Below are 15,380 nucleotides of genomic sequence, written 5' to 3'. Positions count from 1 at the left end.
GATTATTATTGGCATTGATTCTATATTAGGCAAAATTCTCAATATTCTATTCTATTCTATAAATTATTATTATTATTATTATTATTAGTCCTGTTGACAATTTCTGCGGAGTAATTCCGTCACCGATTTAGCAATATTTCAGCAGCCCTCGGACAATATATTTTGTCCGGTACTTGCAATAGTCTAGTCTTCACTTTTGGGCAGAGTTGCATTGCTGATTCAATGTTTGAGGGTACACAATTTTCAGGACGTCACGCATACGTCGCTTAACACCTACTATACAGGTCTATTGATATGCATACAGGCTTGTTTCTTTGTTAAAACACCCTGTTGTGACACTAAAGCGTTGTTGAGGTGTGAACTTCGGGGTTGTTTAGCATCAATGTATGTCCGTGTGCATGAGAGGTGTGACACTGGTCAGAAAAGATATGGGTCGGTGACTGCCCGCATGACAAGAGCAATACAACACTGTTTTGGGGGACAAGGCATTTGGTGCTCCCCCAAGCTTGGTGGCCCAGGCTGGAAGCCCCTGTAGATACTGACCCATGACAGTGAGCTTGGCACTGGAGATGTGTGGTCCACACACCACCCGGTAGTTGCCCTGGTCCTTGGCCTGGCAATCTTTGATCTTCAACAGGTGACGGTCGCCAACGATGCTGATGTCATACTTGTCACCGGTGTCCAGTTTCTGGGTGCCCTTGTACCAGGACAGGGTGATCTCTGGGTAGTTGATTGTCACCTCACACTCGAACACAGCTTCCTTGTTGGTGAAGGTAGACTGGTCCGAGATGTCTTTCACCACAGTAACAGGCTGCAAAGGGACCACACAAATTACGATAATTATCATTTGGTTTGTATAAATAAGTCTGAGACGTGACATTTACAGGTGAGAGATGCAAATATATATTTGTGTCGTGCTTTAAATGTGCTTTCATTTGTTGTTGTCGGGGTATTTTATACAGTACATTATACGTTTAGACCCCTTGAGGGTCGTCAAGAGTTACTACAGGGGGGCCGCCAAACCTTTCTGTGCTAGGATGTGTTTTTACAAGCTCACAAGGCCTTGAGCTGCAAGCGCTGTGAGCTTGAAGATCTGCTATTTTGGGCTAAAAAGGAATAAACCAAATACAGAGCCAAAGGTCAATTTTATTAAGTATTGAGGGTTAGGGTTTGGATAAATGTAAAAAAAACTCAATACTGAAGTAATTGATGCCAACTATGAAATATATGAAAAAAGTTTAAATGGCAAGTAGGGGGTCCCCACTTAATCTCTCTCTCAGCTATGGGGTCCTTTTTACTGAAAAACGATGAATATCTACAATGTACCCAAGAGGGTTAGAATACGTAGCCATTTAATAAAAACATATGCTGCTAGAGTCACAGTTGTTTAAAAGCTAAGCTATGCGACTTTTTGTGGTGAGCAGGTGAATACAATCTTATTTTAACCAATCTGTCTGTACTATGTTAATACAACATAACTACAACCACAGTGGTTGTATTTGGTCTCCCTGCTGTTCTATTGAGAAATGTAGATCTTGTAGTCTGGTAGGACCACTTCTGGTTGAAACTTGGTATTGCCTGAAGCTCATGTTTGTATGAGTGCTTTTGTAATTGATGTTATCCTATGCAAAGTACTGTGTTCTATCCGTCTGTCTTTCAAAGTTATATGAGTTACATAAAGTGGTTCCTGTGTAAATAAGCCATAAAGCTTACTATCTCCTTTAGTTAACCGTGTACCAGTGATTTGTGCTGTCATGAAACTGTACTTTTTTCCTATTGCAATCAATCAATCAATCAATCAATCAATCAATCAATCAATCAACCAACCAACCAATCAATCAATCAATCAATCAATCAATCAATCAATCAATCAATCAATGTCTCCCCTGTGCAAGCAGGCGTGCTCTATTAGCTCAGTGGTAAACATTTCAAATCCCCAGTGTAAATGAAGAAAAGTTTCTGGGTGGCAGTTTGTTCCCTTCAGCATGTGCCTTGGTACCAATACGTCACAGGGACCTCGGGGGTACCAGTAGAACTGACCTCGGTGCGTTCCATCCTCTTCTGTAGGTCAGCCACAAGTCTGGCCATGTCCTCGTCAGAATCCCTATCTGCACGCTCCACATCCTACACAACACAGAGACAGCAGCAATACTGAAATACTACACAACACAACCACTGCAGCAACACCGAACCTCAGCACATCTACACTAGGGATGGGACGATATGAGAATGTCATATCACGACTATTGTGACCAAAATCGCGATAATCAAAATGTCCCCAAGATCCATTATCCTGGGGTGGAACATTTGCCAAATAAATAGGAGATATACAAGCTTGCGTTGTGCGCTTGTAGATAACCTATTTTTTGGCAAGAAATTTGGTAGAGAGTGAAAAAAGTATGTATGTTTTTTTTTGCACAATTAGAAGAATCACTTTAGTTCATCTGTACAAATGAAACTGTTGAAAAGTGTTAATATATTTTCAAACATTCTCAAAAATAGAGGTATTTCCACAATGTTTAAATATATGTCTAGTTTGGGCCATATCTGGAGTATTGGTACCAGTCATTTCTTTATTATTTGTCATATCTGCTCTGTGCATTTTTTTATTTACAAAGCCTAAAAGGCAAGCAGATATGTAATTTGTATTTACAACATTCATTAACAACATTCAATGCAAAAAACTAGAATATCAGGTTATCAATGATTCTAAATGATCTAAATAACATTCAGATGTCTACAGACATCTAGTCTGTAGACATCTGAATGTTATTTAGATCATTTAGAATCATTGATAACCTGATATTCTAAAGTTTCAAATGTACATAATGTTATTGTGGGCTCGCCTATAAGGCGAGCACACTTTAGATATTGTCATTAGTGTGGTTGCCCTTACAGGGCAACACACTATAGTTCTAGGGAAACTTTATTCTTTCTAGGGTAACCAAAAGTTTGACGGCTTTCTTCGCCCACAGTTTTTGCGCCACACATTCGCGCCATATGTCAAATCGACCGGCTTCATCGGGAATCGTGTGCTATGATTTTGCTAAGAGAAAAATTGTATAGTTTAATTGATATTAATTTATTAGTGAATAAATTTTCCCCATTGACTTATAATGGGAATCGCAAAAACTCACATTCATGTATTTTTCTCTCGCAAACCATAGGGGCTACAGTTTCAAAACTTGGAGAGGAGATTCATAATAATTGTAAGAATTAATAAAAAAATAATTACATCAGTCGGCCACATGGTGGCGCTATAACACCCCACTTTACGTTTTGCCCTATAACTCTTGAACCGTAGGTCGGAAAATTAAAATTCCTTTTTCCCTGGATTCCTTGGGTCATGACGCATCTCCTCATATAGGCCACGTCCATTTGCGTCAGGATAGATTTTCCGCCATTTTGAATTTTCTTCAAAACACACTTTTTGCTCCTTTTCCCACATATTTTCTCCAAATGTCATAAAAATCGGTACACATGATCTATGGACCCATGCGATAAACATATTCAAGCGATATTTCGATAGTCCATACCGTTCGTCCGGAACAGGCTTACGAAGTTAGCGAGAGGGGCCCGTTTCGCCAAAAATAGCCATAAATCACAAACGAAACATCCAGTCAACACCAAATTTTAACCACAAGTCGCGGGTGGGATATTCAACAAATCCCCAAAAGCATTTCCACTTCGACCCTTAGGGGGCGCCACAAACGCGCAAAACGTAACCGTTTCATGCCAAAACGTGTTTTTCAGGGGGAACGACCCTCTCAAAACGAAACAAACGATCTCGGGAGAGACGCGACAACGTAATCGCCTTGCGGAACTCGTGGGAGGAGCCTATTTCTTAAAAACAAGAAACCACATCCTTACTTCAGGAACGCAGGATCCGACCGGCACCTTTTCCAATCGCGCGTCGCACGGCCCCGACGCTATCCGTCCCGACGTCGTCTCCCTCGGACCCCTGCGTTTTGTTCAGGGTCCCGGCGGCGCATCCCAGCGACTCGCGCCGGGGCAGGGAAGGCAACCACACTCGCAATTTCCCAAATTGCACATTTTCTAGTTAGTGTGGTTGCCCTAACAGGGCAACACACTATAGTTCTAGGGAAACTTTATTTTTTATTCTTGACTTCTAGTGTAACCAAAAGTTTGGCGCGAATCTCCTCCCACAGTTTTTGCGCCACACACTCGCGCCATATGTCAAATCGACCGGCTTAATCGGGAATCGTGTGCTATTACTTTTCTAAGAGAAAAGTTGTATCGTTTAATTGATATTAATTTATTAGTGAATTAATTTTCCCCATTGACTTATAATGGGAATCGCAAAAACTCACATTCAATATTTTTTTTCTCGTAAACCATAGGGCCTACAGTTTCAAAACTTGGAGAGGAGATTTATAATGATATCAAGGATTAAATAAAAAATAAGTTCGTCAGTTGGCCTCATGGTGGCGCTATAACAGTCCACTTTACGTTTCGGTCTGTAACTCTTGAACCGTAGGTCGGAAAATTAAAATTCCTTTTTCCCTGGATTCCTTGGGTCATGACGCATCTCCTCATATAGGCCACGCCCATTTGCGTCAGGATAGATTTTCCGCCATTTTGAATTTTCTTCAAAACACACTTTTTGCTCCCTTTCCTACATATTTTCTCCAAATGTCACAAAAATCGATACACATGATCTATGGACTCATGCGATAAACATATTCAAACGATATTTTGATAGTCCATACCGTTCTTCCGTAACAGGGTTCCAAAGTTAGCGGGAGGAGCCCGTTTTGTAAGAAGTAGCCATAAATCACAAACGAAACATCCAGTCAACACCAAATTTTAACAACAAGTGGCGGGCGCTATACTGAACATATACCCAAAAGCATTTCCGCTTCGACCCATAGGGGGCGCCACAAACGCGCAAAACGTAACCGTTTCATGCCAAAACGCATTTTTCAGGGGGAACGACCCTCTCAAAACGAAACACAAACGATCTCGGGAGCGACGCGACAACGTAATCGCCTTGCGGAACTCGTGGGAGGAGCCTATTTCTTAAAAACAAGAAACCATATCCTTACTTCAGGAACGCAGGATCCGACCGGCACCTTTTCCAATCGCGCGTCGCACGGCCCCGATGCTATCCGTCCCGACGTCGTCTCCCTCGGACCCCTGCGTTTTGCTCGGGGTCCCGGCGGCGCATCCCCGCGACTCGCGCCGGGGCAGGGCAGGCAACCACACTCGCAATTTCCCAAATTGCACATTTTCTAGTTATTAGTGTGGTTGCCCTTACAGGGCAACACACTATAGTTCTAGGGAAACTTTATTAGTGTGGTTGCCCTTACAGGTAGGGATGGGTATCGAAAACCGGTTCTTGTTGAGAACCGGTTGCCCGTGGTTCGGTTCCATGGAATCGTTAGCCAATGTCCTTAACGATTCTGCTATCGATTCCTGCATATGCGCGATGACATCACGTCACACACGCGACGCGCTGCCTTGTTTAGAAGCAGCCAACATGTTGTCTGATGCTCTGGTCCTGTGACTAACTAAAGCAAACATAACAAGTAGCAGGCAGTCTACTTTATAGTGGCAGCCTACATAATACAGATGGTGCTGGTTACCTTTGCAATGTACGGATATATTCCATAATCCTGTGTCTGTCAATGTCGTCTCAAAAAAGAAGAAGAGAAAAAAAAAAGCATCGTGTCACCAGGCTTTCCTGCCTCCAGACGGTCCATGCAGAAGGAGTTTACTTTCACTTTCATTTAACAGAAAGCAACAGCTTTGCAAAAGCTCTTGCAAGGCTGCAAGGTACAGAAAAAGCCATCCTATAGCCTAAATGTCCCTTTATTTTAGCCAGTTTCAAAGGAAAACCACCTCCCGTTTCTCTGTTGTTGAAAAAAAAAAAAGTCAGTTCACTTTGCGTGGTGTCGTTGTGTGTCTGTCCGCACGCTGGATTAATCAATGCATGTCCAGGTGAAGCCCGTTAAAAGTCGTTATAGTATCCTCCGATAGTTTCACAAAGTACATTAAGCAACAGAAATGTATTATTTAACATTTTAAGTCCCTTACAGAGGTTTTACAACCCAAACAACAGGAACAGTGTCATGAGGTAATATTTTGCCCTTAAATATTTGAAAGGAATAGACTAGAGTCAGACTACTGTGACATAAGGTAAATTTCTCACCTTGAAAACAACAAATGCAACCTTATTTATTTTAGCTTTTAAGACAATCGTTTTAAAACAATATTTATTCAATAATAATATTTTTAATAATATTTGAAATAAATTATCTCAATATGTAGCCATAATTTTAAAATAAAGTTTTTGCCATAATCATGCAGCTCTAACAGTGACACAGACATAGCAGCAATGGCACAGCAATTACAAATATAGGCTATATACAGTAGTATGTATTTTTAACTTTAGGCCTTTCAGTGAATGATCAGCTGGCATCAATATTATATCCATATTAGGGCTACACTGTAAAAAAAATAAGTTGTGCCTTCACATTCTGAGCACTGCAAAAACGGGACGTTGGATTGAGCTTTTTTGGGTGAAAAATATAAATAAAAACTAGAAAAAGAAGAAAATGACAGGAGGAGAATAAGGAGTGGAGGAGGTAGAAAAGACCATTGGCCACTATTTCTGACCAGCCCCCTGCATGGCGAGGGGGCTGAGAATCGATAAGAGAATCGATAAGGAACCGGATCGATAAGCAGAACCGGAATCGGAATCGGAATCGCTAAAATCTTAACGATACCCATCCCTACTTACAGGGCAACACACTATAGTTCTAGGGAAACTTTATTTTTTCTTTATTTATAGTGTAACCAAAAGTTTGGCGCGAATCTCCTCCCACAGTTTTTGCGCCACACACTCGCGCCATATGTCAAATCGACCGGCTTAATCGGGAATCGTGTGCTATTACTTTTCTAAGAGAAAGGTTGTATCGTTTAATTGATATGAATTTATTAGTGAATTAATTTTCCCCATTGACTTATAATGGGAATCGCAAAAACTCAAATTCAATAATTTTTCTCTCGCAAACCATAGGGGCTACAGTTTCAAAACTTGGAGAGGAGATTCATAATAAGGGTAAGAATTAATAAAAAAATAATTACATCAGTCGGCCACATGGTGGCGCTATAACACCCCACTTTACCTTTTGCCCTATAACTCTTGAACCGTAGGTCGGAAAATTAAAATTCCTTTTTCCCTGGATTCCTTGGGTCATGACGCATCTCCTCATATAGGCCACGCCCATTTGCGTCAGGATAGATTTTCCGCCATTTTGAATTTTCTTCAAAACACACTTTTTGCTCCTTTTCCTACATATTTACTCCAAATGTCACAAAAATCAGTACACATGATCTCTGGACCCATGCGATGAACATATTCAAGCGATATTTCGATAGTCCATACCGTTCGTCCGTAACAGGGTTCCAAAGTTAGCGGGAGGGGCCAGTTTCGCCAAAAATAGCCATAAATAACAAACGAAACATCCAGTCAACACCAAATTTTAAACACAAGTCGCGGGTGGGATATTCAACAAATCCCCAGAAGCATTTCCACTTCGACCCTTAGGGGGCGCCACAAATGCGCAAAACGTAACCGTTTCAGGCCAAAACGCGTTTTTCAGGGGGAACAACCCTCTCAAAACGAAACACAAATGATCTCGGGAGCGACGTGACAACATAATCGCCTTGTGAAACTGGGGCGGGGCGGGCAACCACACTCGCAATTTCCCAAATTGCACATTTTCTAGTTATTTATTCCTATACTATATCAAGTTCTCCTCAAAACTTCGGTTCCTTTCTACCCCTACATACTTAGTGAGAAAATGAAAATAAAAACATCAATGTGTTCAGTTTACAGTGGCGAAGTGTGCTATTATTTTCTATAGCAATCGGCCAAATGGTGGCGCTGTAGGAAGCCTTCGAAAGTGCGAACTTTGAACAGGTATAGCTCATGCTGTGTTTGAGTTACAGTCATGAAACCTGTATACACGTATGCGTCTCCTCATGCCGAACAACTTTTACCCTCTAACTTTTGACCTCTGACCTTTAGGTCTCCCACAATTCGGAATTATATGAAAAACAGTAAAAATCTATCTCCTCCTGGGATTTTCGCGTCAAGTGCACAAAACTTTTTTTCACATGAACTTTGGACCAATACGGTCAAACTGTCTGGTTGGATTTCTTTTAAAGTGAAATATAATTTTTTAATAATTCAATATATATTGCGGTTTTATGCAAATTATTCTTCGGCCTCTAAATCATACATGCAAAGTTACACGTTCATGGCATTTGGCAAAGATGTGGAGGGTTAGTCAAAGTATCACTGAAACCAATTTTATTCCAATCGGCCAAAGGGGGGCGCTATACGAAGCGTCTGAAAATTCAAACTTCAAACGGGCATAAGTCATGACTCGTTTCGTTTGAAGACATGCAACTTGTTACACGCGTGCTTTGACTCAAGCGGAAGACATCTGTGTCGTTGTTAAGTAAGCTCCGCCCTTCGATTTTCCGCCACTTTGAGCAGTTTGTAAAACGCGTAAACCCGCTTTTATTCTGGAATTTTCGCGTCACATGCACAAAACTTTTTTTACGTGAACTTTGGACCGATATCTAAAGATCTGTCAGATCGGATTTCTTTAACATTGAAACATGCTTTTTTAAATAATTCAAACAATATTGCATTTTTATGCAAATTATTCTTCTGCCTCTAAAACATACAAGCAAAGTCACATTTTCATGACAAAATAGTGTAGAGGGTTAGTTCAAATATCACTGAAACCAATCTTACCCCAAATGGCCAAAGGGGGGCGCTATATAATTTTGAGCAGTTTGTAAAACGCTTAAACCCGTTTTTATTCTAGGATTTTTTTTGCAATTTGCATGAAACATTCTACACGCAATCTAAGGACCTTTATCTAACATGCCTATGAAGTGCACACAAAAAAATTATAAAATAATAATAATAAATATAGCTGCAAGCAGCGATAAAGTGTCCAAAGCCAAAAACACCTCAAATCATGAACACAGCCTGGGATGTGTGTGAAATCTTGCAAGCACATTCCCAATAGGTCAAGGAACAGATACCAACCTTCTCACATTGGCCTGTTATAGCGCCACCAGCGGGTCAACTTTTGCACAACACATTTTTGGAACAAAATGGACCAATCTTTGACGTCAGTAACGTCAAAGAGAGCACTGCCTGCGATCTTGACATTTTGTGCTTTTATAGCCATTGTTTTCTGGCTTGAAGCGAGCCCACAATTGTTTCGAAGGAACAATATTTTTCTAGTTTAGATATCATGTTGTTTAGGCAGATGTTAGGTTCACTGTTTAGTTTACCTGGTATCCTATAGTTTCAAATGCACATAATGTTATTTAGACAGCAGGTTGTTTAGGCAGATGCTCTGGATAAGTAAATTGTAAATTGATCGTGTTTACCGGTCTTCCACTTTCTTCAGCTTTCTCTTTCTTCAGAATCTCGATGGCCTGCAGCAGGCCCCTGTAGTCAGTGATGCCGTACATGCGGGCATATTTCTCATACTCTTTGGGGTCCACGTTCCTCAACAACTCGACAATGTCAATGTCCTTCTCCTCCTGTGGACTCTTCTGCTTGGATGGAGTCCTGAGGACAGAAGATAAGAGGACACAGGACATCAGCTCAAAGTTCTTTAAAACTGGTATATAAATTACATATCGAGCTGGAACCTTGCATGTCTGAAAATGTTACTTTTTTTCCATTGTTGCAATATTAATATATTATTATTATATTATTATATATATTTATAAAATATAGCATAACTTGTTAATGCATGATTCTGCAAAGTAAAAACTAAGTAAAGTTTAAAAATAATTGTAGTGGTTTTAAGGGGGCTAGATGCTACCATCCAACCTCTGAACTTTGTTCTTATGGGGTAGGTTGTTATAACTACAAAATATCATCAATAAGAAGTTCTGATGAGCGGTCTCAGACCACCTAGGAGCTGGGTGGTCGTGTTATAATGCATTTATTTTTTTATTTCCACATTCAGATCACGGCTGCCAGATTTTGAGAGTATAATCAGCCAGGTCTATGAAAACAAGCCCAAAGGAGGCAACTGGGCTTACACAAGCACTTTAAACCTATATACAGTTACATTGGCTATTTGAAAATAGTCCATCTCACAACGTGTCAGATTCACAACACGTTGTGAGCTTGTAGATCTTTAAAAGAAAAAGTGAAATATTTGGGGGTGATGGGGGTCTGTGAAAGAAGCACAAATAACTGCACTTTAAAAACAAGCTCCCCATCCCCAAATAAACAAAAACCGCAACTAACAATAACAAGCAGCTTTAAAGAAAGACAAGCCCAAAGTCGCTTTAAAAAAAGACAAATGGACATGGAAACACTGACTTGGGCTGAGGAGGAGTCTCAACAAACACCTCTGTCCCCCTCTAGTGGCCAAAAACACAAACACACTGACACTGATTCAACAAGGATCATGCTCTCACTTCTTCAGCTTGGCTCTGAGGTCTCCCTCCATTGCACCCGAGTCTTTCTTTTCCTCTACATGCATGTCAGTGCTGCATTCAATCTCTCCGTGTTTGCTGGAGGCCACACATCTGTACTGTCCAGAGTCAGACTTGGTCACTTCTCTGATCTCCAGTTTGGCTTCCTGGCCCTTCTGCTCCATGGAGATACGACCACCGTGGGTGATCTGTCTCCATTTACCCTTCATCCACTTCACACTGGGGATGGGCTCGCCTCCTACTTTAGCGATGAAGGTGGCAGTGCCCTCTGTGAAACACCACAATGATTGTAAGCAGGGATGTACGGTTAATCAGTCATCATGGTATCGGCCTATATAGATATTTAGTTTTAATATTAAATGGTAATAGCAATATAAAATATATTACATGAAACTGTAATGATCTAGGATATTTCAGAAACGCAATGGTTAAAGTCGCAATCTGTGATTTCTGGTTGGCTGTATGTAGAACAGCAAGAACATTATGTTTAGTACAATAAATACCAAATCCGAGCCGATCTACAACGCGAGGCTTTGTGAGCTTTATCTGTGGAACCGAGTCAAACAACATTTCATGCCTCAACTCCTACATTCCAAATGCTTGTGCAGGATAGGGTGGTCCCCCATTATTTTGGGGGGTCACAGCCTGAAAAGGTTGAGAACCACTGTTCTAACTAACATGATGACCCCCATGTAACAGCAGAGGAACTCACTCTCGGCGACGGTGACTGTTTTAGGCTCCTCAACAAAGAACAGGCTGTCTGTTTTCTTGACTGGAGCCGCTGCGGGAGCCTCCTTGGGTGCTGGAGCCACGCTTGCTTTCTCTGCAACACAACATGCACAATGTTAGAACATAAACACTTGTATGTGCCTTGCTCAAGACACATACAGACGCACGCACGCACACACAAATCTAGATAATATACAGTAAATGGTAAATGGTAAATGGTGCATTTATATAGCGCTTTTATCCAAAGCGCTTTACAGAGATTGTGCATTACATTCACCCATTCATACACCGGTGGCGGAGGAAACCATGCAAGGCACCAACCTGCTCACCGGGAGCAATTAGGGGTTCAGAGTCTTGCCCAAGGACCCTTCGACATTAACTCAGGGGGAGCCCGGATTCGAACTGGGAACCCTTTGGGAACCCTTCGTGCTCTAATAACGGTTTCTCTACCCCTGAGCTATGCCGCTCAACAGTAACTAAAAAGGTGCAATTCTGGGAAATTGCAAGTGTGGTTGCCTATCGGATTCTGTATTATGATCTATCAGCTTGACCAATCCTCAAGCTTGCACCACTCCTCCATTGAACTCAATGGACTTTCGGGGTTACTCTAGATGACATTATTATTATATTGTCCAATCAGAAAAGGGACAGAAAAAGTCCATTGAACTTAATGGACTTTTGAGGTTTTGGGGTTACAGAAAAGGTCCATTGAAACTCAATGGTTTTTTGGAGTTTTGGTTTTACTCTAGATTAAATAATAAAGATGAACAATAACTATAGCTTGGCCCTATAGGCAACCACACTAATAGCCCTTTATCTGAGAGGTACAGTCTACTCTAGAGAGACAGGAAACATTGAGAGAGAGGGTAGGGTAGAAATGCAGTAAATGGTATGTGATCAGCCAGGAATCAAACCGGGGACTCACTGTCAGGCATTAGAGCCCATGTGTGGTATACCTGTGTGGCTCTTGGGTGCAAATATTGTTGACAGCGGTTGCTATGGAAAACTAGAAAGATGCAATTGGAAATTGCAAGTGTGGTTGCCGTGACGCGAATTTCACAAATGAATGTCGTCTTACCATTAGAAATTTCCCCATTCAAGTCAAGGGGGAAAATTAATTCACTAATAAATGAATGGCCATATATAGAGATCTCTGTCAGTCCTTGTCCATTGTATGCCCATATGGAGATCCCTGAGGTCATCAATATTAAGCCCATATATTGGAAAGCCCATATATGGACATGTGTCAGTTTCATGTGGTCTATGATGTCAGACATCTATGATGTCAGTCATCCCTTGCCTGGTTAATAAACCAGACCGAACACAACAACACCCCCTAGCGGTAGTGGTGTTGTAGTACGGTCTGGAACCAATCCATTGAGATTATATTTCCTCAACCAGCTTCAAGGGTTGGCCAATCAGGGTTGTATGCTTGGGGCAGGTGGTTTGGGGCTCGCGTCACTAGGCTTTAGCCCGCCCCACAGAAATGAAAACTCTTCCTGAAATCCCAGACTCTCTTCCCAAAACGAAGTGTGTGATAGAGGCTGGCAACGCCAGGCAAAGTCATCCCCATATTTGAGAAAAGTAAATCTTTTGATTAAAGTCAATGGAGAAAATGTATTAACGAATACATGTATATAATGAAACTATATAACGTATCTCTTAGCGAAATGCATGCATGTGTGTCCTGATGATTTGACATAATGGCCCAAGTGCGTGCCACCAAAACTGTGGGAGGAGTAGCGCGGCAAAGAAAAGTTTACTTAGGAGACAATGGAAGATGGAATAAAGTCGGACAAGTACTATAGTATGGTTGCCCCGAGGGGCAACCACACTAATAACACAGTATACTGTACACAATACATGCTAGCATAATGAATGATCTCTACCAGGCCTGGAATTTTGTCATTTTAGGGGCAAGGCCACTTGGCCTTTGGTGTTGTCCATTTGTTGAGGGCACAAAGGCGAAATGCCAGGGCAGGAAGGCCATAATATAAAACAAGATTTTAGTCCACTGAAGGAATTCATTGAATCTAAGGGTTAGGGATGATAATCTAATCTGCAGTGATTAGATTAAAGATGGGGACTCGGGGGAGTTAAGATTTCAGAATCTCAACAAAAGACAATGACAAAAGAGAGACACTGGTGATTTCAGAATCTCAACAAAAGACACTGATAAGAAAGAGACACTGGTGACTACTGTCTACATTTTGACAAGAAAGAAACAGAGGAGAAAGTGGTACAGTCAGCTGGGGGCATTAAGGCCACCGTGGCCTCAGGTCATGCCATTGGTTTGAATGGCCATATATAGAGATCTCTGTCAGTCCTTGTCCATTGTATGCCCATATGGAGATCCCTGAGGTCATCAATATTAAGCCCATATATTGGAAAGCCCATATATGGACATGTGTCAGTTTCATGTGGTCTATGATGTCAGACATATTCCTGCCCTGATCTCTACTGTATATACCTTTCACAGTGACTTTAGCCTTGCAGAACTCGCTGCCAGCCTCGTTGGAGGCCTTGCAGAGGTAGTCCCCGGCATCGTGCTTGGACGCCTGGCTGAGCTCCAGACACGCGGTCCCGTCAGAGAAGCTGACTCGGGTGTTTCCAGTCGAGCTCAGCTCCTTCCTGTCCTTCATCCACAGGACCTTCAGGGGAGGAGAGCCAGACACGTGGCACTTGAGGCTCAACTTGTCCCCCTCGTCCACTGTCACTGGCTTGAGAGGGACGTCGAACACGGGAGGCTTCTTCACCTCTGCAAGGAGGACAGGATGGGATGGTAGTGGTTAGACACAGACCTGAACGCAACTCTGTGTCACTTTAGATTTGAACCACTTTAACCATTATTTTATGCTTTAAGTTTTAAAAAATAGCAGATATACAAGCTCGCAGCACTAGCCTAATTTCAGACTCGCACCTTAAGTGCAAGTCTTTGAATATTTTTGACCTGATTCTATAAATGCCTTCTAAATCCTTCTTTTAAATGAGTGGTCCTCAGACGTTTTTCATGTCAAGGAACCCCCAAAATTACATGGATTTGGCAAAGGACCCCCGTCTCAAAATATGTTGTTCCAGGAACCACCCAGAAGCAGATATTTGTTGCAAATGTTCACTTTTAAAAATATATTTTCAAAGACTTGCAAAAAAATCATGTTTTCTTTTAAAACAGCAAATTTAAAAGTTCGCTGTGAGCTTGTATAACTGCTATTTTTCAATAGTTAAAGCATTCAATAATCCTAGGCCTAAATGGGTTAAGCCCCGAGGCTGATTCGACAAATCATCTCTGTTGCGTGGAAACGACATTATATCCCAAACTGTTACATCTCAGGATTCAAATTCCAAAATAGCAAAAGCAGCAGGAGATCGTCAAACTCGAAACGTGTCGCTTCGCGCTGTGTTTCAGTTACTTCCCATGCGACGCTGCAGTATGATCAAGTAGGGTGTTCATTTACAAATAAAACACAAAAAGTTAGAATATGGAGATAAAAGGTTTCTGCCTGAAATCTGCCTGGTTTTAATGGGTTAAAGGTCGTTTAAGTGGGGGGTTTTTAAAGGTCGTTTAAGTGGGGTTTTTTTTTTCCTAACAAAAATTATTTTGTTAAAAAGTTAAAGCTCTATATTGTAATAGTCAATGCATAGAGTGTTTGTTCAGTAACAGGGATATCCCTGTCTCTCCAGATCTTTAGAAAAAGAAAATACGTTTTCAGGTGGGTTGCCAATTTCATCCAATCAGGAGAGAGTAGAGAAGTTAACAGCTTCACTTTTACAGTGTTTACTAAAGAGCTGGAGAGAAGGGGAAACCCTGATTACTATGTAGCTATTTAACACTTATTTTAACAAAACACAACAAAACAAAAATGACTTAATCACTCACTGCAAAATCACGTTTGCATTGTGAATGTAGGTGGTTCAATTGTTTAGAAATGTGTTAGCATAAGGAGCCAGAGTGATCAACACCTCTGGCGTGTGTTACTTTTACATTATAGAAATGATTTATCTCAGCACAAATAATGTTATCAATGCTAAAGACAAAGGACATTTCTACTAATGTGTGCTGCATTTCAGCACTTAAAAGAAAACAAGAATCAAGAATCACTAGAATCAAGAGAAACAAGAATTAAGAATCAAGAATCATA

General features: G+C 41.2%; 1 protein-coding gene across 1 annotated transcript in view; it reads right to left on the bottom strand.

Annotated features, from left to right (window-relative positions):
• LOC308307447 (titin-like) overlaps positions 1-15,380 on the bottom strand; it is a gene marked incomplete at both ends in the record, with an annotated part of 241,805 nt that overhangs the window by 160,957 nt on the left and 65,468 nt on the right. The window contains 6 exons of the mRNA XM_080752712.1: positions 544-811; positions 2,041-2,124; positions 9,445-9,628; positions 10,495-10,780; positions 11,225-11,335; positions 13,712-13,999. Of these exons, the coding sequence (XP_080608838.1) occupies positions 544-811; positions 2,041-2,124; positions 9,445-9,628; positions 10,495-10,780; positions 11,225-11,335; positions 13,712-13,999 (1,221 nt within the window). The remainder of the gene's footprint in view (positions 1-543; positions 812-2,040; positions 2,125-9,444; positions 9,629-10,494; positions 10,781-11,224; positions 11,336-13,711; positions 14,000-15,380) is intronic.

Source organism: Nannobrachium achirus (genome assembly GCF_963921795.1).
Source record: "Nannobrachium achirus genome assembly, chromosome: 22".
Taxonomy (NCBI): Eukaryota; Metazoa; Chordata; class Actinopteri; order Myctophiformes; family Myctophidae; genus Nannobrachium; species Nannobrachium achirus.
The sequence above is the reverse complement of the archived record's forward strand: the minus strand, read 5'-3'. Positions and strand labels throughout refer to the sequence as shown.